This window comes from Colletes gigas, unplaced genomic scaffold, assembly GCF_013123115.1.
Source record: "Colletes gigas isolate AHSC1104 unplaced genomic scaffold, ASM1312311v1 Colletes_gigas_Sc00017, whole genome shotgun sequence".
Taxonomy (NCBI): Eukaryota; Metazoa; Arthropoda; class Insecta; order Hymenoptera; family Colletidae; genus Colletes; species Colletes gigas.
The window spans coordinates 4,976,553-5,001,736 of NW_025106646.1; the positions used below are offsets into that span (position 1 = coordinate 4,976,553).

The window sequence follows — 25,184 nt, forward strand, 5'->3', positions numbered from 1 at the left end:
ACAATATAGTAGTATACTATATTGTATAGTAACGTAGATGTCGCGATTACACTATAGTGGAATTTCCATATTACAATAATAACTATTACTGAATTCATCAATTTGTTGTTGAAAATGATGCCAGATTGCAATTTTCGGTGCATTTTCTTAAACATGTGCCATTTACCGAAAGTTTGTGTTTTTAATTTGATTTTTTCAAGTTATGTACAGTATTATAGTACCTTCCAAACTGCTAAACAATCTTTTTACAATATTAACAATTGGTCCCAATTTTTTATGTTAAATGTTTATCAACTTTGAATTCAGTTTAGAAAAAAATACCAAAAAATACCTCGATGATTTTAAGGGCACATTACACTTTAATTTAACGCCAATTTTAACTGCCCGAATTTGCCCGAAACAGAGAAAATGATCAAAATCATTGTTGCAAGTACTGATACGTGCTCCGAATCAGAATCGGAATTAATCTAATAAAAAATGTTCTTTTATTTATTTACAAGATAAGAAATTGTTTCTGTATCTATTTCATATTTTAATTAAAAAGAAATAAAGGAAAAACATTACACAGATACAAAGTTATGATTTTCTTCCCGAGCACCAATATACTCGAAACGATCTCGCTACGATATTTCAGGCACTTCCTCTGAACCGATCAAAAAACTTTTCGAACAAAAGTTACACAGCAATCACTTGACAAGAAATTGCAATAGTAGAAATTAACAAAACAATTGTTATTCAACAAAAAATCAAGGTTGCTTCAATTTTTTTAACAAAAATGTATAATTTTTGTGCATCAATCGATGCATCTTTATATTCTCTTTAAAAAAGTGTAAGAGGTCTTAAATTGAAAATTGACTAGTTTAGAAGCTATGATTTTTGTTCCGAATTCACACACACACTGTGCACTATCGCGAATTAACGAGTTTTACAATGAGAAACGAAATAAAACTAAAACCACGAAAGATTATCTGGAACTCGGTGTTTTAAGTGTATATTCGATAATATAATACGAGAAATACAATTATTATACGATGATTGTGTTTGGTGAATCGGATTCGGTAAACCCCTGTTCGACTCTGCCACATAAATTAGGTTGCACCTAGCCAACAACACGAATTTGTGGTTTGTTAAAATAAACCACAGTGATATTCGTGATAAATGAATAACTTTTTACTAGCAGCTACAATGGTCGTTCAATAAGCCCTTAAAAAAGATAGAAAAACAAATTATTTTAGGTAGATTTTTTTATATTTTTCAACGTAATCTCCTTTTAGCTCTATACGCCTTTCCAAGCATTTCTCCAACATTTTAAAGGGATAAGACCACTGTAAAAACCTGAAATAAAGCGAATTTTTGCGATTTTCTTTTGGATGGATGGAAAAATAAGAGGATAATAATATTCAAGAATGTTATTAACCACGGATCATTAGCGACGATTAGGACCTGTTTCCTTCTTTTCTGTCCAGTCATATGCAGTGGTAAATGTTGATGTCTTTGAGATAGTTTAGGGTATTTTCTATGTGTTTCTTTGTCGTTAGAACTTCTGTCGATGTTATTTTACATTTTTGTCTTTGGGTGTTGTATCTTCTGCATTCGAATAGTAGGTGGTTGGTTGTAATGATTTTCATGCAGACAGTGCACATTGGTGGTTCTGTTTTCTTAATTAGGTATTCATGCGTGAGTTTGCAGTGACCAGTTCTAAGCCTGGCCATGATTATCCTGTCTTTCCTTCTCATATTGCTGCTAGTAGGCATTTTTTGGAAGAAGTCTTGGGTAACGTCGTGTGCTTTTATTGTCTTAGATGTGGTCCATATTTTATTCCATGATTGTTGTTCGATATAACGTAATGCGACAATGAGGTCTCGGTGTGGGACTTGTCTGCTGGTGTTATCTGGTGGAAGTGCTGTTGCTTCTTTGGCGGCTGTGTCGGCTGCCTCGTTTCCTTTGACGCCTTGGTGAGATGGAACCCAGGCTAGGGTTATTTGTTTGCCGTTATTGATGAGGTCCGTATAGGTATATTGAATGTTTAGAATAACTTCATATTTGGTTTCGCGATTTACGTTTGCTATTGCCATGAGTACACTCATTGAGTCGGTGAAAATGATGGAAGGTTGGACATTGTGGTTTCCTATGTGGTTAAGAGCTTCAATAATTGTATTTATTTAAATAAAAATAGATAGATGAAGGAAGGTTCGTTTCGTTTCATTCATATGTATCAATAAGGGCAGTCTGAAAATACATGCATACAAAAAGCTGAATTTGTAATGTTTAATAAACAGAAATTACAATAATTTCGAAGTGTGCTATCTTTTTGTCCCGGAGTGTAGGATCCATTAGAAATTCGGAATTAGTAATTCGTGCGAGCGGAGGAGAAAGTGACAGAGTGGAGGAAAGGCGGGGATGGCAGCCGTGAATAGCGAACAAAAGCCACGCGGCAGGGCGAAAATAAGAAGCGGGAGAGATAACGACATCTCGTTAGAGTACCAGTTTCGTCCCTGTAACATTCAGGATCCGCAGTCGCAAGAGAATCGTACCATCTCGTATTTGGTCCGCCGCAGTCATCCTCGTTACCGTATAAATATCTACTTGGCACGATTCCGAATATCCGACTCATCTCTTTGCTCTCGGATCGGCGTTCATCGAGACGAAAAGAAAGGAAGACAAAAAAGAACGGGAATGTTTTGTCTAGACGACTCGGAATCGGGAACGGGGAAAATAGTGCGACATTTACGTATCCAGGATGTTTAACTATAAGTGGACAATCTTCCAAACTTACTTCATTCGACGTACAAAGTTTATTTCATTGTTTCCTTGCAGGCTGAGAAGAAACCTCAAACGCAAATTCCTCGTTCTTGATTTTAATCTTACATTTACTCTTGCACCGCACGATTCGGACAATCATTGTGGTGGCAGGGGTGACGCCTGACAAATGACACTAAGGGGGACGGAGGCAAAAAGAGGTTGAAAACTACTGTCCTATAAAGCTGTCCACCTGTAGTCCCTGGATGAGTTGCTAAATGGACTCAGACCAGAGTAAAAAGACCCAAGAGAAAATGTTCTTACTTGCAGTAGTACTTGAAGCCACGAAGGTACCATTTAAGTACCTTTCATCTATGATACGAAGCATCGAAAGGGCTAGAATTTCTAGGTGTCTAGGTCTAAACCTCTTGGCGACAGAGCAATCGGAGGTTAGGTAACTCGTGATCTTTGGATCGGATGACTATAAGCTCGAATACAATCATTGTCCACCTGTAGTGAAACACCCTGTATACGAACGTGCAATCTAACCGGCGCTTTCTCGTCCGCGAGCCTGCCTACACGATTCTCGGCTTCGGCATGAATAGTCTGCTCGTGTTGTCAGTATCAGCTGTTCCCGATGACATTAATGACCGGAGAAGAGCAACGTCGCTGCCCGCCTTTAGAAACTCAAACCGTCCTCGGTGACACGAACGGAAGAGCACAGACTGTCGCACAAAAGCGTAAAGCATCGATAGCTTCTAAGAAATCCGAGGAAGTTGGAAGAAATTGTTATATCCTCGAAATACATCGTATATACGCGTTATCGAGCAGCCAAAAAGGTTCGAGAAAACGCGTGTTCCCCGTATAAAGAATTTTCCAATGTACGAAATAAGCAAAAATTAAATAGGACAAAGTGGAGAAAAACATCTTAATCGTTGCAGATCATTTTTGTATCGTAATGGAAAATGATTTTAAATAAAGAAGCATGTCCTGTGTCTCCGCCATAGTAAAGTGATTTAATGGAGAATGTACAGATTGGATGCTTTGAGAAGATAACGATGAAAAACATCGAAACCGGCTTTGCCTCGAGTGAAAACAGGAAAATTACGTTTCTTGGTTGAAACGGTGATCCGACAGAAAACGTATGAGGCTTTTACGGAAAAAGAACTTTGAAGAAAATGTGTTTGAAACAATTAACATGTTAAATTTGGCATTTAAGACGATCTCCTCTGACCTCTTACGCCTAAGATCTCGTAGAAAGTATGTCAATATAGTGTCAGGCTATAATGGATAACGATAAATGCAAGACGTGTTATTAGATACACGCGTAATGGTGTTTTGTTCATGCTTTCTAACCATACGTTTACTTTTACATCCTTTATTAGTCATCTGAAAGATATCGATGGGAGAAATTAATAAAAATAGCTCGTACGATACTTTCTACGATAGAATGTAAATGAGTATATCATGGTATGAGAGTTACTTCTCGGATCGTTTACAGAATCTTAAACCCAGGCCATCTCCGATAAAAGTTTCGGTCGGTGTTCCCAGAGGATCTCGCCCTGGACCGTTCCTTTTTTTTTTTAATATTTTTATCGACGACCTAATTAACGTTCATCCGTAGCAAGCTTCTTTCCTACGCTGATATCCTTAAGATCTTCGAAAGATAATTATAACGATGCTCCTAAATTACAATCTGACCTTATTAGAATTAATTATTGACTCATAAAACATTAACAATTCACATTTCCTTAATATAGTTACTTCGAGACAAATTTTAAAACCCTTTGTTTACAGTTATATAACTTCTTATTTTTTATTTTTATGTTGATTTCGTACAAATCAACTCCGAAAGGCGACGGTCTGCAAAATGCCGCCGATTTTAATATTTAACAGGCCCGTGATCAATTAATGGAAGTACAAGAAAACGACACGCGGTGAATCATCGCTGTACACAGGGTTTTAGGTGTATGTGCGTCGAGGCAAGAAGAGGGTTCATAAATCTCAAGCAGAAGTCAAAGTTTGCCAATTAGAATAATATGAAAACCTCTTGGTTCTCGGATTTACATGAATCGTCTATTCGCGCTACCGGTATCAACTCTTGCTCGTGACAAATGACCAGAATGGAATAACGCCAACTTTGCACTCCGCGATTAAGATTGTCGAGCATGCCTAGGATTCTGAATAATCGCCAGCATACATTATGCATGGATACGAGTGGAAAAACTTCGATTCGGATTCAGATCGGGTCTAGATACGATCAAAATAAATGAACTTTTGTTTATTCTTCGTATTAAGACGAGCGCGGTTAAAATGCTGGCTTGCAGATTAAGAAAATTATACGCGACGTTCGTGTGCCCACAACGTGTTTATTACATATGCAAATTGGTTACCCCCGAGTTCCAATCGTAACATATTTTTCGAATGGAACGCGTTATCGTGTCAACTAATTACCATCTTTATAAATATTTATGTCGAAATAATATGCAAATTGTGAAAACGCTGTAATTATAACTGACATAATTCAGGGAAAAATCGCACCTAACATCATAACGGTATGTTAAAAAAACTATTACGGAAAAGCGCGTATCAACCTTAGATATTTATCCGCGTTTATAAGCGTTACGGTAGATAATACATCGTTACTTTCTCTTTTCTCTCTTATTATTATGTGTATTTTCCATAAATGCATCTTTTTTTCGTTTCTAAGAAACCCGTAAATGTTTATCAAACGTGAATCGCGCTAAAGGTTACCGAACATATTTCTTTCGCAAACGTGGCGCGCTTCTACCAACAATTTTCTTTCCTACGATACACAGTCGATAAGTAATTTTCACCTTAACACTAGATTTACCAGACCAGTCATTTTTACTGGTCTTGCAATTTCAATTCAAAATTCCTACTGCATGTAACATTTTCTTTCCAAAATGATGTCATGACTTCTGTAGCTATAACTACAGAATCAGTTTTATGAACTTTATATTATTTTTTTATATGTATTCGTAACACATATATTTTTTGTTATTGACACTTATACCAGTGTCAAAATGAGTGGTGCATGTTTCCATGTGATGAAATGACATTGGGCTACAACAATTTATAAGTACTGCAACATTTTTTCGGAATAGAATATATGATTCTGATGCATTACGTGTAGCGGCCCTTGGAATTGTACATTTACTCAGTAAAATTGTGTATTTACATTCGTTTCGACAAAAGAAATCAGAGGAGTCAACGTTTACAAAGAGACAAATTCGCTTTAATTTCAACAGTTTGGGATAAATTTATTGAAAATAGCCAAAATTGCTTCAAACCAGGAGCTTATAACACGGTGGATGAACAACTCTTTCCAACGAAAGGCCAGATGCAGGTTCACACAATACAGAGTGGTTCACGTAACTTGTGCAGCTCAATAACTTCCAAAATATGCGTTGCACTTATTTAGTAGTGCATTTATTTTTTTTTTTATACGTAGAGGTGTTGGGAGATTCTAAAGTCAACTTTGTTTTTTTAAATAGAATGCTATATTTTTTGTATGAAAATATGGAAGAATATCGAATTCTGAATAAAAAAGTATTAACCTTTACTAGCCCAAACCCTAATAGCTAACGAGTAATTTCACTTTATTTCTTGACAATTTTCTTCACGTAATGTCAAATTGGAGACTCAACTTTATTACAGATTTCTGTAGAACAGTGGAAACAATCAAGGAATAAAGTGAAATTACTCGTTAGCTGTTAGGTTTAGGGCTAATAAAGATCAATACTTTTGACTCAGAATTCGATGTTCTTCCAGATTTTCATATAAAAAATATAGCATTCTATTAAAAAAAAAAAAAAATTGACCGTCAAATCTCCGAAACGCCACCATCTATAAAAAAAAAGTAAATGCACTACATAATGTACCCCTATAAATCATGCAATTTTTGTACACAAAATTTTTTCGTACAAGGTATATTTTTGGAAGTTATAGAGTTGCACAAGTTACGTGGACCACCCTGTATATGCCAAACAAACCTCAGAAATTTAGCTGGCGCCTGACGTTAAAACTAAATATGTAATAAATGGATTTCCTTGTTTACGAAAAGATGAGGCTCGAGATTCATCATCCCCACTACATGAATATGTTGTACTGAAACTTGTAGAACCATGTACTTTGAAAGGTAAAACCATAACAACGGACAATTTCTTTACCAGTTTGCCTCTGGCGTTGAAATTATTATCTAAAAATACTTCTTTGCTTGGAACAATACGTGCAAACAGGAGGGAAATCGATGCTCACTTACAGTTTGCTGTACGAATCAAATCGATGTACACTTACAGTTTACAAGAGTAAACCGAATAAGAAAGTACTTGTACTAAGTACAAAACACAAACGCGTAAAAATTGGCAAAACTAACAAGAAATTACCCGAAACTGTGTCTTTTTATAATAACACAAAATTTGGCGTCGATGTCACTGACCAAATGGCACGAAAATATACTGTAAAATCAGGTTCCAGAAGGTGGCCACTTCAAGATTTTTTCATGTTTTAGATTTAGCTGGAATAAATTACTGGATATTGTATAAAAACACGACAGGCAAAAATATATCAAGGAAATACTTTTTGTTTCGTCTAGCTGAAGAACTTCTTCAAGGGGAAAACCACAAGAAGCTAATATACTAAGTTCAAGTAGTACCGCTTCTTTACGTAAACGGCGTCAAATAGGATATTGCAATAATAATAAGACCACAACTATTTGCAATATATGCGAAAAAAATGTACGCGAAAAGTGCACACAGAGCAAAATCAGCATATGTAAAAATTGTGACCAATGAACTACAAACAATTAAGCGTTCGATTGATTGATAATGTCAATAAATCTATTTATGTATTACAATTAATATTATTAATCTTTTTTGTCATTTTTTAAAAGTAAAAAAAGACTGAAAGCCCCACTGAGCACTTTTTCTAGAGACCAGTCATTCTGACTGGTTTTGGTAGGGATAGGTATACTTAAGGGGAGTTTCATGTGAGACCTAAAAAAAATCAATTTTTCTTTTATTTCATTTTTTGGAAGTATATATATTTAAGAATATACTGTTACATTTTGAAAGATAAATGTCAAGTATTGTTACTTTCTTACCTGGCGTAGATAAAATCTCAAAAACTATATACGTTCGATTGCTTTGAAATTTTTACACATTGTTCCACATACTAATAGTTCTCACCCGTACCAAAATCAAATTGTTATAACGAGTTGATGATATTTTTTTTATTAAAAAGTTGCGAGAGAAACGACGAAATTTTGCAATTTTTACTTTAAGCTTTCACCATTTTGTCAATTTGCAACATAAATTAATTATTTTGGTACGGGCGATAACTGTAAACCTACCGAATAAAAATCTTTCTATCAACCCTGAGAACTGCTTAAACAAATGTTTACTGCGGATGTGATAACAACATTAAAAGTTAATGAAAATTAATAAAAAAATTATTTCGTATTCCCAAAGGATAGCTAAGTAAACTGCACAAATGAATCATAACGTCAGATGTAACATTTCCTTAAAAAAAAGTGAAGAAATATGGTTCAATTTTCTATAATTCACTTGAGACTCCCCCTTTAATAGCTGGTAAATCTAGTGTTAAATAGGTACAGTAAAGTGACGACTAATCATTTCGGACCAATAATAATTAACCTGCATACGTTATATTTGTGTATCAAGATCTGTGGGCTCAGTCTGTAAGCCTACGATCTCTGTAGGCTCGATATAATCGACTCGATGCGCGTTTAAAGGACACGCTGGGACCCGATAGTCGACAATAATATTTGGAACGTTTTCTTTCAGCGCGATAGAGGCTCACCGTGAGCTCAAGCTTACCGTGGTCGGCCACCACGCGTCGTTACGTTCGAGTCGTGGGGCCCCTCGGGCGAAAAGCTCCAAACCGGTTCCCGAGCGTAAAGAATGACTGGGTAGCCGGTCACCGTGTATACGACTCGCCACGACTTTCTAAACTTCCGTCGCGCACGTACACGAACGTACACGTACGCTCGATCGTGCGCTTTATTTTTCATTTTTTTTTTTTCTTCTTTTCTCCTTCGACATGTCACGGTAGAAACGGTTCGGGAAGAATTTGCCTCGTTAAGCATTACTACGAGGAGCCGTCGTGCGCGTGCATACGTGGCTAAATGGCACGTTGCTACGGAAATATTCTATTTACCCCCGGAATACGATGCATCGTAGAGCACAAAGAAAAATGGAACTGTCGCCAAGCGAGTCGGAACACGCAAAATAAAATTTATCGACTCGGTAGATAAATCGATTAATCCAGAATTCACTTTTATCGATACGGACACAACCGTTGCCTTTTGCTCTTTCAACGTCACATTCGTTCCCTTGTTTGTTTACATCTTTGATAACATTCCAAGCATGCATTCCAAAGAGGACGCTATTGTATCGTAACAAACGCGTTGTTTGCACGAACTTTGTCGTACTCAAAAATTTATTCGTGTTGGATTTAAATCATTTCCACCGAGCACGTGCATCTGTTGTTTGATCGAACGAGTCGAGAATCGAGAAAACAAAAGGGAAAAATTCCGAAAGGAAAGTATATGAAATTGTCGGCGTTAGTTTTCTACGATGCACGCCAGAGGTTACATGCCACAGCGACGTTGGCGTCGTTGCCTGCACACGTGTATTTACTATTTACGACAAAGGGTATACCAGACGTACGAATGAGAATAAACCGACCGTTATTGTACTTCGTGCCAAACGCCGCGCAACTGTTACACGCTAGTAGCATTCTTAATTGCGGTAGACAACGGTACGTATTCACGACACTTCTTCCCTACCGTCTGACAGACAGTTAACGTTCGTACTCCGAAACAGTGATAGAAGACCCTGCATGGTTCTTAGGGTCTTCTATCGCTGGCACTTCGCGCCAACAACTCGACAATGGAGCCTTTTAAAAAAAATTAAAGACGCTGCTCCGAAATAGAAAAGTGACTCTTTCGAGTGGATAGACTTACCAAAACTGTAGACCGAATCGGCGCGGACGTGTGCTCAGCCAGAATCAACAATCCTCCTCGTGAAGATGCAACACACTCACAAATAAAATTCCCAGTGGGGTGTCTACCAGGAGCTCTTCCTGGTATAACCTACGCGACAAGAAACAAATCTTGTCAAGTAAACGAACGTTAACACAGAAAAGTAACACTGAAAACACCACCGAATATCCACTGTCCTGTTTATAGGACGTCCCACGTTATTACGGTTTCCCTTGCGATGGCCGCGTGGGCGCGAATCGCGGCACAAAACAAAAAAAAAGAAACGAGTTTCGTCGGCACGTAAAAGCCTCGGTAGCTTATCGCGAAAAGCTACATGCACAGGACGGAACGAAACAACACGCGCGCTGCTCGAGACGCAACTGCCGCCACTGCCGGTTCTATTTCCCGCTGTACCCCACTCCTTCACCCGCGATCCCCTCCGTTGTCCCACAGTCAACCGTTCTCCCCACTACGCTGTCCTTTCTGACCATTCTTCGGTCCCTTCTTCAGCCTTCGACGGTTCTTCGATACCTACGCCGTGTACAACAGTATGTGTTTCTATCGAACACTTTCTTCCATCGCTTGTTCATAAACAAATATTGCCGTAACGTGGAAATCTTTAATCGCGTGCCTTTCATTAACGACTTGTCTGTTAAAGAGCCGTGGCCGTGTCGCGAAAAAAAAGCGAACGGCAAATTCTTTTTTCCGTGGACTCTTTGTACTCCTTGCGCACGCGATTCTCTATACGTAGGCAGTTTTATTTACACTTATAAAGATAACTGCTTTCGCGATAATCATTTACCTCTACTACGATAAGATAATGTTTTTCTAACACCCACTTGCTCTTATTGATGCACGTGTCGAATAACAATACACATCCACGTGAGTTTTTAATTTCATACGTTTGAGACCGTAATTTCTTAGAACCTTTTTACGTTGAAAGAGATTCGTATTCGGTTTCGTATACAATATAAACAGAGGAACGTTCGAATATCTTTTTCTTCAAATTATATACCGCAATACGCTGGACGCCCACATGTGTGTGCAACGCATAGGCTCCCTAGTGGAGACCGCGGCGGCATGTGATACGGAGTACAATTGTTCAGCAGACTGCGTGACGCTATACGCCAAGGGCGTGGCAGAATGTCGAAGTTGCTGATAAAGTTAATTTAAAAACGTAATTCTTTATTTTTACAAAGATAGTTTCACGCGTTTATATCTGATGACGTAAAACGTTAAGTAATCATTAATGATTCCAATACCGGTAAACCGATGTCCGATAAATCTCGAAAAACAAAAATGAAATATAATCGTAATAACAAATGTCGCTCGCCTATAAACTACTAGTACATGTATTTTGTATTACGTAATTTTACATTTTATATTCAGAATTTTGATATATTATTTTTGCACCTGAGTGGCCAACGAGAAAGAAACTCTTTCCACAATCTTATTTTTTTTTTTATATTAAAACGATGCAAATGCAAATACAATTGCAAAAATTTAATGCATAATACATTTGCCCAATGCCTCAAAGGATTAAAGCAATATTATGAACATCAAAGAATCTACGTATAACAGCAATTTATTGCAATTTATCGCGAGGATGGGTACGCTTGGAAGGTAGCTTTTATTAAAATTTACCTTTCAATTTATATCCCATTATCAATGTTTATCAATATTCTGTTATACAAATTTATCCGAAAGCTAAATATAATTTGGGTCACAGAGGGTTAACGCTATGCGATCCGTGTCAATTTTCATAACCGTCCATTTTCCTAATTCGACTACACTTTGGTACAGTTAGAACGAATCATGCATCATCAAGTAGTTAGACAGAACCTATTTCCTGAATACTATGATTTGACACGGATTACAGACAGTAATCGTACGCGGAACAAATCTTGTTTTTATGAAAACGACTTTGCATATTTCGCGTGTCCACGGAAGAAATCATCGTCGTAGAAAATCGTGGACAGATTTTAATCCTTAATACGCGACCGGTGGCATAAAATTTTGCTTCATCCTCGAAGTAGCTTAGCGCGCTGCTTCGAGGTATAGTGCAGCCGTTAGTGCTCGAGCTGCCGCGTAACCTGTTCTCATTTTTATCGTCGGCATCAGGTTTCAGCGCAGGTGAGCTGCGAAGGTGCTGAGCCGAGTCCAGCGAACCAGCTCGTAGTTCTCGAGCATTTCCTTCTACTTCATCGTAGAAACGCATTGACCTTCGAGACAAGATATCTGCGATCAATGCGAACGTTGCTGTATTATCATTATTCGACAGCATAACCGGGATTATACGTCTACCCAACAGCCGCCGACGACTTAAACTAATTGCAAGAGCCAAGCGTTTTACCCTCTCTGAAACTTAAAACCACGCTTGGGGACGGTCCGCTCTCGTCAGCCAACACTAACCAAACGAAGTCTCAAGTATACGCGGCACCGAATATTCTTACCCCAGTATTTATATTCGTTAAACGTGCTCGAGGGACGTGTTTGACGAATTACTTTTTCGCACGAGCTCTTTTTCACGTTTGTTTGACAACGGCCATAGACCTGAATTTGACGAGCGTTTTTTATGCTGCGCGTCTGGCTCGCAAAGAGAAAATCAATGGTAAGAGACGATTGGTATAGAACAGTAAGGTGAATGTCAGAGTTGGGCTAATTTTGTTCACGAATAACTAACAAATATATTAAATTCGTTCGTAAGCTAGCTTTTTGCTACGCGCTGATAATTTTGTGACTCGCTAATTTTTATATAAAATTGATAATACATGTTTAATATTCTTATGAAGAAACACGAACGGACGTATACAAATTAATATTAATATCCGCGAGCACATCTTATACATATATTCTTGGCTTGATGTTGAACATGGGAATCGATTACTATTAGCCATTAGCCGAGAAACCCAAAGTTTTAGAGGTGGGGTTTTGAAACCACTCTTACGATAAATCTTGTTGGATGGTCAACCATCTAAAAGCACTAACCGTGACCAGGCGCAGCTTAAGTTCGGTGATCGGACAGGAACCGAGGATTTCAGCGTGGTACAGTCAATGGCAAAATTTTATGTCGCATTACAACAAAGGAGGAATGATATAAGAACGAATTGAGGATAATCGGATCGGATTACGAGTCAATTCACAGGACACGATTTGTTGTCATTTCTATAGAATTTTATTAACATTGTTATTTCAATAGCATTAATTACAGATACCAATTTGCAATGTAGGGTACTAACGAAACAAAAAAAAAAAAAATTATTTAAAAGATCAAGATCATGAGTATATAATGAATTTCAACTTTTAAAAAGAAATAAAAATGACAATGAGCGGCTGCATTATTTAAATACGATTTCTACGATTACGAACGTGTACGACAATCGATGACTTAAACAAGGGGAACGATGTTTCCTGCAAGAGTTGATTTATTCGAGAAATGGCATGCGATAATGTGAGATCCGGTGGTAAAAAAAGCTGCATTGGATAATGGTGAGCTAAAACGTGTAATTTACATAATAATTATACATTGTTTCGACGTCGCAAGATCAGTAAAGTACTTCGCAAATGCAGTACGCTCAAGTCAAGTGCGATCTGTGTATAAAACTAAAATAACCCTAATCGGACCAGCTATATTTTGGATTACGCGTTCTACATGATTTTTTATAAGAAATAACGTCATTTGTCTACGTACATCTTTACGCGCTAAATAAACGATAATTTCGGTGTTTATTTCAGGATGATCGGTATACTCGTCTTTCTTCTCTTTCTTCTCTTTCCCCTAATAATTTTGCAATGATCTACAGAATTCTTATTCAAAGATCTAACCAACTAATTCGTTTTACATTAGTCATTCCTTGATGCGCGCGACACTGATGATCGGATTAGCGATCGTCGTAATCGCTTACATTTATGTCTCCTCCCTCCCATCTCTTTAACCCATCTTCTCCCGTAAGTACATTAGATACGACCGAACAGAACACTGAGTACATTATTTCTAATACTTCACTTACAGGCTATTATGTACAGTTATGAATATCAGCGCACCATGATTTACGGTACCCGAAAGACCATCGAGTACCATTTCAAATGGCGCGTTGCAATCATGAAAGACGAAAGTGCTCTTCAGAACCGGTCGATTGCTTTACGCGCATGAGAGACAGAGTAGGACAGTAAAAAAACAGTTAAAGAAATGAGCGAGGAGAAATAGAGAGAGATAGAGAGAAAGTACGGCATGGAACGAGAAAGAAAGTAGAAGAAAGAGGGGACACATACGCATCCAAATATGCTGTACAAAAGATATTTTTTACCCAGTTTTACGAACGACGAATCGTTGGACTTTTGTCGAGCTCCGAGCTTTCATTGCAACTTTTCGTATTTCTTTTTTTTTTTTATTAATTATCGATAAAACTGCCCCCAACGTATTCATCGTCTATAAAACTAGACATTTGTCAAACAACAGTATAAATTTTATTTTTTTTGTTCTTTTTTTTTGTTCACAAGTTACGAAATAGATTAGAATCGCGATCGGTTAACAGCGGCTACGCGAAGACCAATGGAAGAGAAATATCGGACTCAATTTTGTATTCGTACGATTCTACGCCATAGAATATTCTACATAATTAATACTATGGGAAAGTGAATACAAAAAGTATTTAATATTTATACACATGACATGTTCCAAAATGAAATGTGAAAACAATGATTACGTGGAACAACTAACGAAAATGATACACGTGGACAGTATAAAAATGCAAGAGAATATTGATTGCAAAACACTAAATTCACTGGCGAATTTGTACAAATTACTACTTATTTATTTTAAAAAAACAAATTTAATTAGATTATTCCTTATTAAATATTTCGTAAGTCTATATTCACTTTCCGTTCATTCATACGACAGCCACAATTATATATAGCAATGTATTTAAAAAGACGAGGACGGGATAGTAAACGTTCACAATATTTACTGGAAAATCAAAAAAATTTCTACAGGAATACATACATGTACTAGCGCCGATTCATTCCATTGGCTCCGCACGATCATTTCACGTTGTCGCATACATTATACATATACTAATAAAAGAAAAATTATTTAATTGCATTGTATTTACATTATCGAGATATAAAAATACTAACAAGAAACATACCTACAGACAAGGTCCTCCAAACGATTCACCCCAATAGAAATAAACTAATTCATAATCAAGTTTGGCAGTAATATTGTCCCTATCTATTTGCATTCTTATTGTTGTTTACAAGATCCTCATTTTATTCACTCTCGGTAAAACGTAGCGTCTTCTAGGACATTTCATGCTTACACATTTCCTTAACGCTATCCATTAACTTTTTATCTCTATCCTAAATTCTTTGCTACCTTGGAAGATTTCCATTGCTCGCTGCACAGGCCTTTGCTGTGGGTCAATATAAAAACAAATGTTTTTATTATTCATACAGCTATCATATACACTGGTCACAGTGACGATTCATTTATAAAAACATGCGATTTCACATAACATTTGCTTCACCGCTGAACCTAATTTCTAAAGATGAGCCATAAAAAACACACAATGCAATTCATACACCTCACATTCATTAACAAATCTATTAGTAGCTACTTTCTTTTTTTTTAAAAAACAAGTTTAAATGCATAATGTCATAGTAAGACAAACAACAATTGTAGCTCTTACGAAACTGTTTGAGTTTTTTTAAATAACAAATAATCATATAAAATTATATAGAAATTTAAGTTGAGTAGGTTCAGCGAGGAATTTTCATGCCACTCGCTCGCTACCGTCGATTGCGACATTTATGGTGGCGGAAAATGTTTCAATGTACGAAAGCCATTCGTCTTCCTAGTCTTAAGGAGGATGATAATAAAAATAATAATACTCGACATATTTGTCGTAACAACGTTCCACAATTTACACTGCAGAAACGGCTTACACATACACACATGCACCAGTGTGTGTGCATATACTGTAAGAATATTTAGTATGCACAGATATATTATCTCATAGTTCTAGAAATATAATAAATTTTATAAATGTGTCATATGTGTGTTTATGTGCACAATCTCACTAGCACTGTTACAACCCGAATGTGTGTCGTGCGTATAAATCTGTGATTTCTTTGAAGACAGTTGTGTGGAAGAACAGTGGAACTGCAACTTGCGAGACATGGAATTTGTGTTATTTAATTAACACTTGGCCTCTTTATCGCTTTTCTTTTATCGTATCAGAGTATTCAATAATTTCCTTAAAGTTTTGGGTAACTTCTTGAGCCTTCACCTCACTTATTCGTAATGTTACACAGCTCACCGACGCTTTTACTTCGCGGCGTATACCGTGTCTTTTGAAAGTGTTGCGTATTTGAATATAAATTAGCCTGTGTTAACATCCTTTCCGAAGACTTCAAATTTATCTCTGTACGTACGTCTACATGCGACGGAGTTCTCGAACGTACTACGTGGAGGGGACTGTCTTGATTTATAGTAAGTCGTGAAAGTATATTTGTATCGTACGACAAAATTTTTGAGCTTGCAGCCAATCTACAAGCACAGGGAGAACACTTTGGTAAATTTATCATAATTTTATCTGGTTCAATTGTTAAAGTTGACCGGCCAAATTTTTTTAAAGGACTGCAAATAAGTTTTTTATTCTTCGATTTCTTTTCAATAGAATCGTTCCTCCCTTGATCTTTACTCGATTTCTCAAAACTTTTACTTGTAAATTTGTTATTCTTACTACCCCATAGAAATTTTTTTACATACTCTGTAGATTTTTCATTACTAGCCTGTGTTTCGTGTTCTTCGAGTCTTTTACCTTCTGCAATTATTTCTCTAGTTGAAGTTTTAGAACAACAATACTGTTTATTGTTTTTACTACACTGTGACTCCAATGCAGATTCTATACTATTATATTTAAACTGGTTTATAGGAGACTTCTTCTCTGTTTTAAGCTGAGTGTGAATACTTTTACAATCCGAAGTATCTTTAGTATTATCGCTAGAGGTATTGGAAAATGACGAAATTGATTTTTCTGCGATCGTATGTTGTTGGCAGTCTTCGACCTGTATGTCAACTAAAGTTGTGTGCGACACCTGAATACTAGTTTTTTTATGACTTTGTCCAAATGAATTTTTCAAAGTTCTGTGAACAATATTCTTTTGACTTTTGCTAAACGGATTTTTTAAATTCTTAGGTAAAGAAATGTGTTTCTTTGCAACTTGACCAATATGATTTAAGCGAAAATTGTGACGAACAGGTGTATTCTCTAATATTGTTTTATTATGTTTCTTATCTTGCACATTTGTAGTTACTTCTTTCTGCTTCACGTTTCTTTCATCATGCTGAATTGCTTTTCTTGAACTACTGTCCAAACTTGAGTCGTCTTCTTCGGAACATGTGACCTTTAAAGAATCTGTACGGTGAATTTCCTGGTTACTAATTGTCTGTTGATCACAGAAGAATACATCGTCTATAGAGGCAAAGAATGATTCTTCATCACAGGGGAGGACGGGTGCCTTTTCCCCTGTGGGAGGCGACTGCTAGACAAGCTTTTCAGTCTGTGAGCTTGTTGAAATGGAGCTGATCGTATTTGAATTATTAGAAGTGGTGCGCCCTTGACTGCTCACATGCGTATGCCCTCCTCCCTGCCCCCCCTGACTCTGGGAGAGGCTTAGTCGCCGTCAGTTTACCAGCTCTACGCTTACAAATTGTTTCAGTCGCTCTAAGTATTGATCAAACATCTCCACATTATTGTGACCAGCACCCTGGAAACATGATTTGTACCATTCATAAAATTTCACTCTTTGACAAATAGAATTATAAACAGAATTATATACCTCAACCCATAATGGTTCTACTGCTCTTGGACACCTTTCATAAATTGCTAAACCATGACTGAAATTTATTACTTCATCGTCAGTTCCATGAATGACCAAAACTGGAGACGTAACTTTGGGTACTTTATCTATACTGTACATAAAGAAAATTTCATTTATCCCTTACATCTTACCTGTACCTGTAACATCATTATGCTATGCGTACAGATGATATACAAGATGCCTGATATTGTTTTCAATATAATATAAAGAAGTTTCTAATAATTACCATTCAATAAACTATAAGGCTCTTGATATCAATGAGGTTGACACTATTGTAAATAATAACATTGTTTTCCTATATTTTATATATTAAATAAATATTTGATTCATAAATATGTAAATTTTATAAATATAAATAAGAAAAAATAATGTTTCCCGGATCATATTTGTTTAAAGAATATGTAAAGAATACAGTCAAATATAATGTTAAAATGTTTTTCTTGTTAACAAATATTCGATTATTGCAATTCAGTACAGTTTAATCAAATAAAGAACAATGTACGGATTACAAATACACGGCAGCTGAAGCGTAACACTTATTAGTGAACTATACAACGGATCGTGCAACTTGCAGGTTTCCACGAGACAAGTATTCAGATAAACTTTTATTGCTTCCCATACTTTGATTCAGTGATTCTGAGAATCGCACAAAGAATAATTTAAGCGGGTACGACAGAATAATATTCCGCAAATTCGTTACATTGGTTCGAAATATTCGCTGCGTTCAACACAAATTTTAGACTGTAAATTTAGAATACATTGTCGCGTGTACGTATGGAATTTGCTGTATCTGTACCACGTGCATAGATGGATACTTAACTCGACAATAGTGTCATGCGCGTAAACCTTAGCTATGCGAATGGCAGTGTACGATAAGCGGATTATAGATCGCGTTTCATTAAGGCAATAAACAAAATCGCGTGTATCGCAGGAATTCCAACTTACCTGGGAAAGGCGTCAAAGAACCATGTTCTTTTGGTTTTTGGAAAAGCAACTCGCATTCCCGACATCAAAGGTGAATGCAGAACAACTGCGCCAACCTCATATCGTGCGGCCAGATCGACCGTGGGTACAGTCCCGATACTTTGCCCATATAGAATAATGTTTTCTGGGCTAATACCGTATCGTGTTCTTAGAGCATGCCACGCAGCGTCTATATCCGCGTAAAGGTTTTTTTCTGACGGTTTACCACCAGAAACCCCGTAACCCGAATAATCGTAGCTGAATATGTTACAATTTATTCTCGCCCCAAGTCCCAAGTAAAAACTTGACATTTGTCCAAGATCGGCCGCATTGCCATGAGAAAATAAAATTGTAAAACGTGCAGTAGCGGAGCACCGTACAAACACACAGGCTATTCGGTTCCCTCGTGACGTTCTCGCATAGAAACCTTCCACCAACTCTTTCTCCCTTTCCGCGAATTGCCATTCTGCCCTCTCGGACAGAGAAATTGTAAACTTGGAACCTTCATCCTCGACAAACGTGTAAGTAGGCTCGGGCGGTAGAAACGCTAGTTTTGCAGCGATTCTGGACGGGCAGGGTGGACAGCAAAACAAGCAACACAATTCACTAAAACTTAACCCGTTCATCGTTTCACGGGGGAGTCACGCACACGCGAAAACACCGTTTATCACGTTCCCTCTTGATGTCTCCGCATCGAGATTAGCGATTTGTCTTAAACGTGAGTTTCATGCACTATAACTTTCACGCCTACTAATTTAATCACAATGTCATTTGTTATCCTACTCTTGCAAGAGTCTTTCACGATGATTCAGCCATGACGGCTCGCAAGACGGACAATTTCTCTCCCTCCTTCGTTCTCTCTTTCTCACACAATGCCCCCACCTAGTAAACGTTGCGCACTTTCATTGTATTCAGGTAAAATGAGATACGGAACAAGGATAGAGATTATGGTGCTACTTTCCAGCGTTGCTCTTTTACTCATTGCTCGCTATTGGTGAAGAATTTAAAACCAACAAGATGATTCGATATATAATGAAGAATGATCATGTATTCAAGCACCGCTAAGTGTATTACCAACATTTCAAGTAGCAATAGAAAGCGCGTGAACGGTACATAAGTATGCGCCTTATGGTGAGACTGGATCTAGTGATTTTTTCGAAAGACAGCTATGAGGTTAGCAATAGACAGCAACCTTTCGTGGAAAATCGATTAAATCCAGGTATATGGTGGAAACTCGACTAGTTCATGTTGTTGCGTGATCGTTGCTGTTCGCTATATAGTTTTGGCCGATGGCGGCTGTCAACTGGTGTACCTTAATCTCTCGTTGGACGGATTTTTATAAATCTTCAAATAATTTCGAGAATCTTTATCCAAAAATAGTTATCATATATTCACGTTAAATTGAATTTTCTATGAGCCTGTGAAATTAACATTTACTTGTATGGCATCCGGCAAAGAAACAATGGGGTAAGTGAACGTGGTGATATTCCGCACCGCCTTTTAAGGGTGTGTAATATATGTACACACGAGGCACACTTTCCACGTCCTATACGAGTACTATAAATTATCCTTAATTCTTATATTACCGAATACCGTCAATTGATATAAAATAGGTCAATTTCATTGCGTTGGCTAACGATCTGTACTATCTTTTCCTGTCTATTTATGATCTTATTCCCTACATCATCGCAGATACGCGTTTAGGTGGGTGCGTACGACAGAAGAGTCTGGAGCAGAATGTTTTTCTTTTCTTTTATCTATATATAACCACGCAATAGAACAGCGAAAGTGGGATAAGTCGGTACCGCGTGAGATGCGTTTATTCTAGTTGTTTACTCGTGCATCATTCGATATATTTTTAGATTTGTATTATAAAAAAAAAATTATTCCACAAACTGTAAAAATATTCATCAAATTGAATTTTTTTTTAAATTTCTTCTTTCAATAACATTGTTATGTTTAAAAATAGTTGAGTACAATTTTATTAATTCTAATATAGTGTAACAATGTTGTTCATCTATATTTAGATCATTGTTAACGTCTATATTATTATTATATATTGTTTCTTTTCAGATAGGCTGCATAAGTGGTTTCGCATTTTAGTAGAAGAATAAATATATTGCATTTCCATTATAGATATTTTTTTTTGAAAAATGAAGAATTTATTAATTGTTAAAATTTCCTGTTACTTTTAAATAAATGTATATAAATTGTACAAATATTGCACGTATAGTAAATTTAAAAAATTCCATATAGAAATATATTTATTTTTCATGATAAATATAAAAGACAAATTGCTTGTTTATATTCATTTCCTTTGATTTCCTCCAAATTAATATCATTTCAATGTTAAACTGTAATAATATTACATCTTCATTCTATTAATTTTAAGGCATGTAAAAATATGTACATTCAAGTTTTCTTTAAGGAACTTAATTTTGTTATGTTTCTGTAGACTATATAGAATAAAGTTCTGTAAAAAGATAAATTTTAAGATATTCATTATTAAAATCCTATAATTTGTATTTTGAGTATGATGCATAAGTAGATGCTGCATGTATTGAATAAATAGATATACTTAAATACCTATCTTGCTTTTAATAAATTACAGTAAACAACCTATTTTCACGTGCAAAGCGCACGTGTTTCATATCGATCCCAAGACGAAAAGGTCTTGGGTATCGGCATCTACAGCAGCAGTATCTGTTTCATTTTTTTATGATTCAACAAGAAGTCTATATAGAATAATTTCCGTTGAAGGAGCAAAGGTGATTAAAAATATAAATTTTTTTTAAACAGAATATATTTATGTTATCTTTAAAAAATACTTACATTTGTTTTATTTTTAGGCTGTAATAAATAGTACTATTACTCCAAATATGACCTTCACAAAAACATCACAAAAATTTGGCCAGTGGTCAGATGTTAGAGCCAATACCGTATATGGTCTTGGCTTCTCATCTGAAGAAGAATTAGGAAAGGTTTGTGAAATACGTCTTTAGTTAATGCACAGCCATGTGTACACCACAATCTCAGAGACAATATCATTCATTTGGCAGTTTATTGAGAAGTTTCATGAAGTGAAGGAAGCAACTAAATTAGCTAGTGCTAAGTTACAATCAAATAGCTCGTCTGTCACTCCTGCTACTAGTGCAAACGTTAGCCCGATTACATCGCGATCGGGTATGCCATCATCAGAACAAGATCTTATAGATCCACCAAATTCATCAATGATTAATTCCAATGTATCCACATCGAATAACCCAAACCCAAATGCCAACATGATCTCTACTCAAAACAATGTATCTTTGGTAAGCAGCAGTCCCTTACCTGGTAGTTGTCAGAATAAAATGGATGACGAATTGAAAAATGCAGTCCATTCAAGATCACAGAGTGTTTCTCAGCAGAGTACAGAGAGTCCACAACATCAAGGGAAATCCTCGCAACTCGGTTCTACGCAAAGTGGACAATCGGCTGAGATGCAGCTGAAATATGAAAATGATAGGCTGAAACTAGCATTGGCACAAAGCTCTGCAAATGCTAAGAAATGGGAGGTACGATTCTAAACTCATTAAAATATATATGCTATATATGCAAACGTAAATACATAACAATTATTATATTTTGATAATCTATGCCATTAAGATTTTCTCTCTATTTGTTCTTATTAATTGTTGAAGCTTCAATTTGTATTGTAGGTTGAATTAACTACTTTGAAAACGAACAATGCAAGATTAACAAGTGCATTACAAGAATCTACAGCTAACGTTGATGAGTGGAAAAGACAATTACAGTTGTATAAAGAAGAAAATGCTAGAGTTAAAGTTAAATATGCAGACCTGGAAGCTGGAAAAATTGCAGAAGGCAATAGCGAAGCACTAAGGTTGAGAGTCGAAGCATTAGAAAGTGAACTTAGAACACGAAATGAAGAAATCAAAGCTCTCACTATGGCTACAAAAAATAAAGATTTTGTAGTATGTATATATTATAAAATTTTAGTTTGGTACATAGTAATAGTACATAAAATAAATTATTAGAGGTGCGCGAGGCCTCGAAAATTTCGAGTCGATATGTGACGAAAATTTTATTTGAGATCGAAACGAGACCTTGAAACATTATTATTTTCGAGAATATCGAAAATCGCTAGATTCTATAAAGGTTAGAAAATCAGTTTTGCTATATGCAGATTTCTAATGTTACTTACATATTATATATTCACCATTTATTTAAGTTTTTCACATTTTTGAGGCTTCCGACATATTTGAGATTTTCGATTACTTTCGATAAATCGATGATTTTCGAGATTCTTAACATTATGAATGATGAGATACTTTCGAGGTCTCGTCTCGTCTCAAACATCGAGGCCTCGCACACTTCTATAAATTATATTTAAATACTCGTTAAATTTGTACTCTTATTTTACAGGCGTTACAGAAAGATAATGCGGAACTTCGTGAAATGTTAAGGGCAGTTCATGAACAATTAGAACTCGCATTAAGTGCGAATAAAGTCCAAAAACAAAATTTGGATACGTTAAATGCAAGATTAGCCGGATATATACAAGATTTGGTAACTGTACATCGAGAAATCACAAACACACTGCAAACCTAAGTTTGCACATAGTAAACCTAAGAATATTCTTCTTGGGAGTTTTGTATTTACTATATAAGTGAAGTATACAAATGGACGGTGTAGATTAATACAAAGGGAAAGGTTCCAAAAAAAACATACATAGTAAAAAAAGTCTTGAAAAGGTAAACTAGGAACACTATCTTCAAATGATAAGGGTAGATTGCATCTTTCTAAAATATTTATTCTATGTTAAATTAATAACAATATTTGATATTATTTTTCATAAACGTCTTTCGTGCCATACTCTTATTCTTGTTGTATATAAAAATACCTTTTTTATTAACGTTGTTTTATATATTGTGTTTTTAATTTGTATACTTCTGCATGTACAAAAAAATTTTATATATTGATATGAATACAGAAAATGCTTTTACTTCTGCACAGATAAGAACAAGAATCTCTTGGATATTATATATCTATTATACTGCATCATAAGAATAATGTTAAAAGAATTACTATGAGTTATTTAATTAACGTGTAATGTATTATGTTTTCTATACAGGGTGTTCGGCCACCCCTGGGAAAAATTTTAATGGGAGATTCTAGAGGCCAAAATAAGACGAAAATCAAGAATACCAATTTGTTGATGGAGACTTCGTTAAAAAGTTATTAACGTTTAAAATTCCGCCCGCACAGTATTTTTTTTCGGAAGTGGATAGGATTTCGTGTGTATGTGTATTCACCAAAAATGATTGTAATTGACCACTGCAACCAAAAATAATTTGTTTAAAACAATTTGAAATTTTTTAATTTTGTCGAAAAATTTCACACCTCGAATTTTTTTCTAGAAAATGGAGAGGACTTCGGGGGTAACTCTATTCACCAAAAATGATTATAATTGACCCCCGCAACCTAAAATAATTTTTTCAGAACGATTTAAAATTTGTTAATTTAATTGTTAATAACTTTTTAACGAAGCCTCAGTCAAGAAATTGATATTCTTGATTTTCGTCTTATTTTGCCCTCTAGAATCTCCCATTAAAATTTTCCCCATGGTTGGCCGAATACCCTGTATATCTTGTTATAGTGGATTTTTATATATATCACTCAAATTAGATCTATAACTTGTTTTGTCTTACAATTGTGTTTAAATGTCTAACAAATAAATTATAATTACGATTATACTGCGGTCATCATTACTAATACTATTTCACTGATTACTATTGATCTTTGACTCATTACTAAGCTACAACTCTTACTATACTATTACAACTATTATTATCATTATTAAAGCTATTATAACTACCTCCACTACTACTGCTGCACTACTACTTGCTGTTATTATTACTCGTAGTATCATTGTTAGTGCTATTTCTATAACTGTTACTACTGTTACTGTCGATCAGGTTGTCATTACATGCTTACAAAGGACTTTTATGATATTTAGAAACATAAAACATATCAAAAATGTCACAAGATTTAGTGTGATACATGTCTCTCAATGTTTTTTTGGAACTTAGCCCCTTGGAATCAACAATAAAATTCAGTTACCCATGAACACAAATAAGAAAAATGCACAATTAACATTAGTAACGTTTAGTGATACTCAATTATGTAGTATAACTATTTAATTCAGCTGTACATTGTATCCATACTGTTCTATCATAAATTATTTACCTTTATCAATTTGTAAGAATATATAAAATTGAAGAGTCTGGCATGAGCTGTACAGTATCGTTGATATCTAACATAAAGTATGGCATGAGAAAATATATAATATAGTTCATTTACAATGGGTAACTTAGTGGTTTCAGCTTGAAGGATTATCAGATGTTTAAATATTGTGCAAAAAAGAAAGATGTTTTTAATGTGCAAAATGTTTTGTTAATTTTTTTATGAAACCATAATATACATTGATTCATTGTTAAAAAAATAAATTTAATGTTTTCCAATGTAAATGATTTGTTATTCACTTATCACTATCTTTTAAAACATTCTA

General features: G+C 35.7%; 4 protein-coding genes across 6 annotated transcripts in view; 1 reads left to right on the top strand and 3 right to left on the bottom strand.

Moving 5' to 3' along the window:
* LOC122400385 (semaphorin-1A-like) overlaps window positions 1–10,125 on the bottom strand; it is a 502,715-nt gene extending 492,590 nt beyond the window's left edge. For both annotated transcript variants that reach the window (XM_043401831.1, XM_043401830.1), the window contains exon 1: window positions 9,749–10,125. The gene's annotated coding sequence lies outside the window, so the exon portion shown is untranslated. The remainder of the gene's footprint in view (window positions 1–9,748) is intronic.
* A 2,877-nt stretch (window positions 10,126–13,002) lies between these two features.
* LOC122400388 lies at window positions 13,003–17,311 on the bottom strand (the record flags this gene model as incomplete). The annotated part of the gene is made up of 2 exons (XM_043401836.1): window positions 13,003–14,839; window positions 14,914–17,311. A coding segment is annotated over one exon (1,257 nt), but the record flags the coding sequence as incomplete, so codon positions are not given.
* Window positions 17,180–19,498, bottom strand: LOC122400387 (alpha/beta hydrolase domain-containing protein 17B). Its single transcript, XM_043401835.1, has 3 exons — window positions 18,596–19,498; window positions 17,609–17,741; window positions 17,180–17,536 (listed from the first exon to the last, which is right to left on the bottom strand). Exons 1-3 carry the CDS (start codon window positions 19,237–19,239, stop codon window positions 17,453–17,455), a joined length of 861 nt encoding a protein of 286 aa, XP_043257770.1. The 5' UTR covers window positions 19,240–19,498; the 3' UTR covers window positions 17,180–17,452.
* Window positions 19,499–19,873: 375 nt separating this feature from the next.
* On the top strand, window positions 19,874–23,433 carry LOC122400330 (homer protein homolog 1). Of its 2 annotated transcripts, XM_043401728.1 has the most exons (7): window positions 19,874–20,080; window positions 21,225–21,381; window positions 21,463–21,594; window positions 21,673–21,924; window positions 22,021–22,167; window positions 22,312–22,587; window positions 23,039–23,433. In XM_043401728.1, the coding sequence occupies exons 1-7, from the start codon at window positions 20,055–20,057 to the stop codon at window positions 23,222–23,224; spliced, it is 1,176 nt and encodes a 391-aa protein (XP_043257663.1). In that variant the 5' UTR covers window positions 19,874–20,054; the 3' UTR covers window positions 23,225–23,433. The 2 variants fall into 2 exon arrangements, with proteins under 2 accessions (XP_043257663.1, XP_043257662.1); XM_043401727.1 differs by having other exon boundaries at window positions 21,673–22,167.
* Window positions 23,434–25,184: the final 1,751 nt, after the last annotated feature.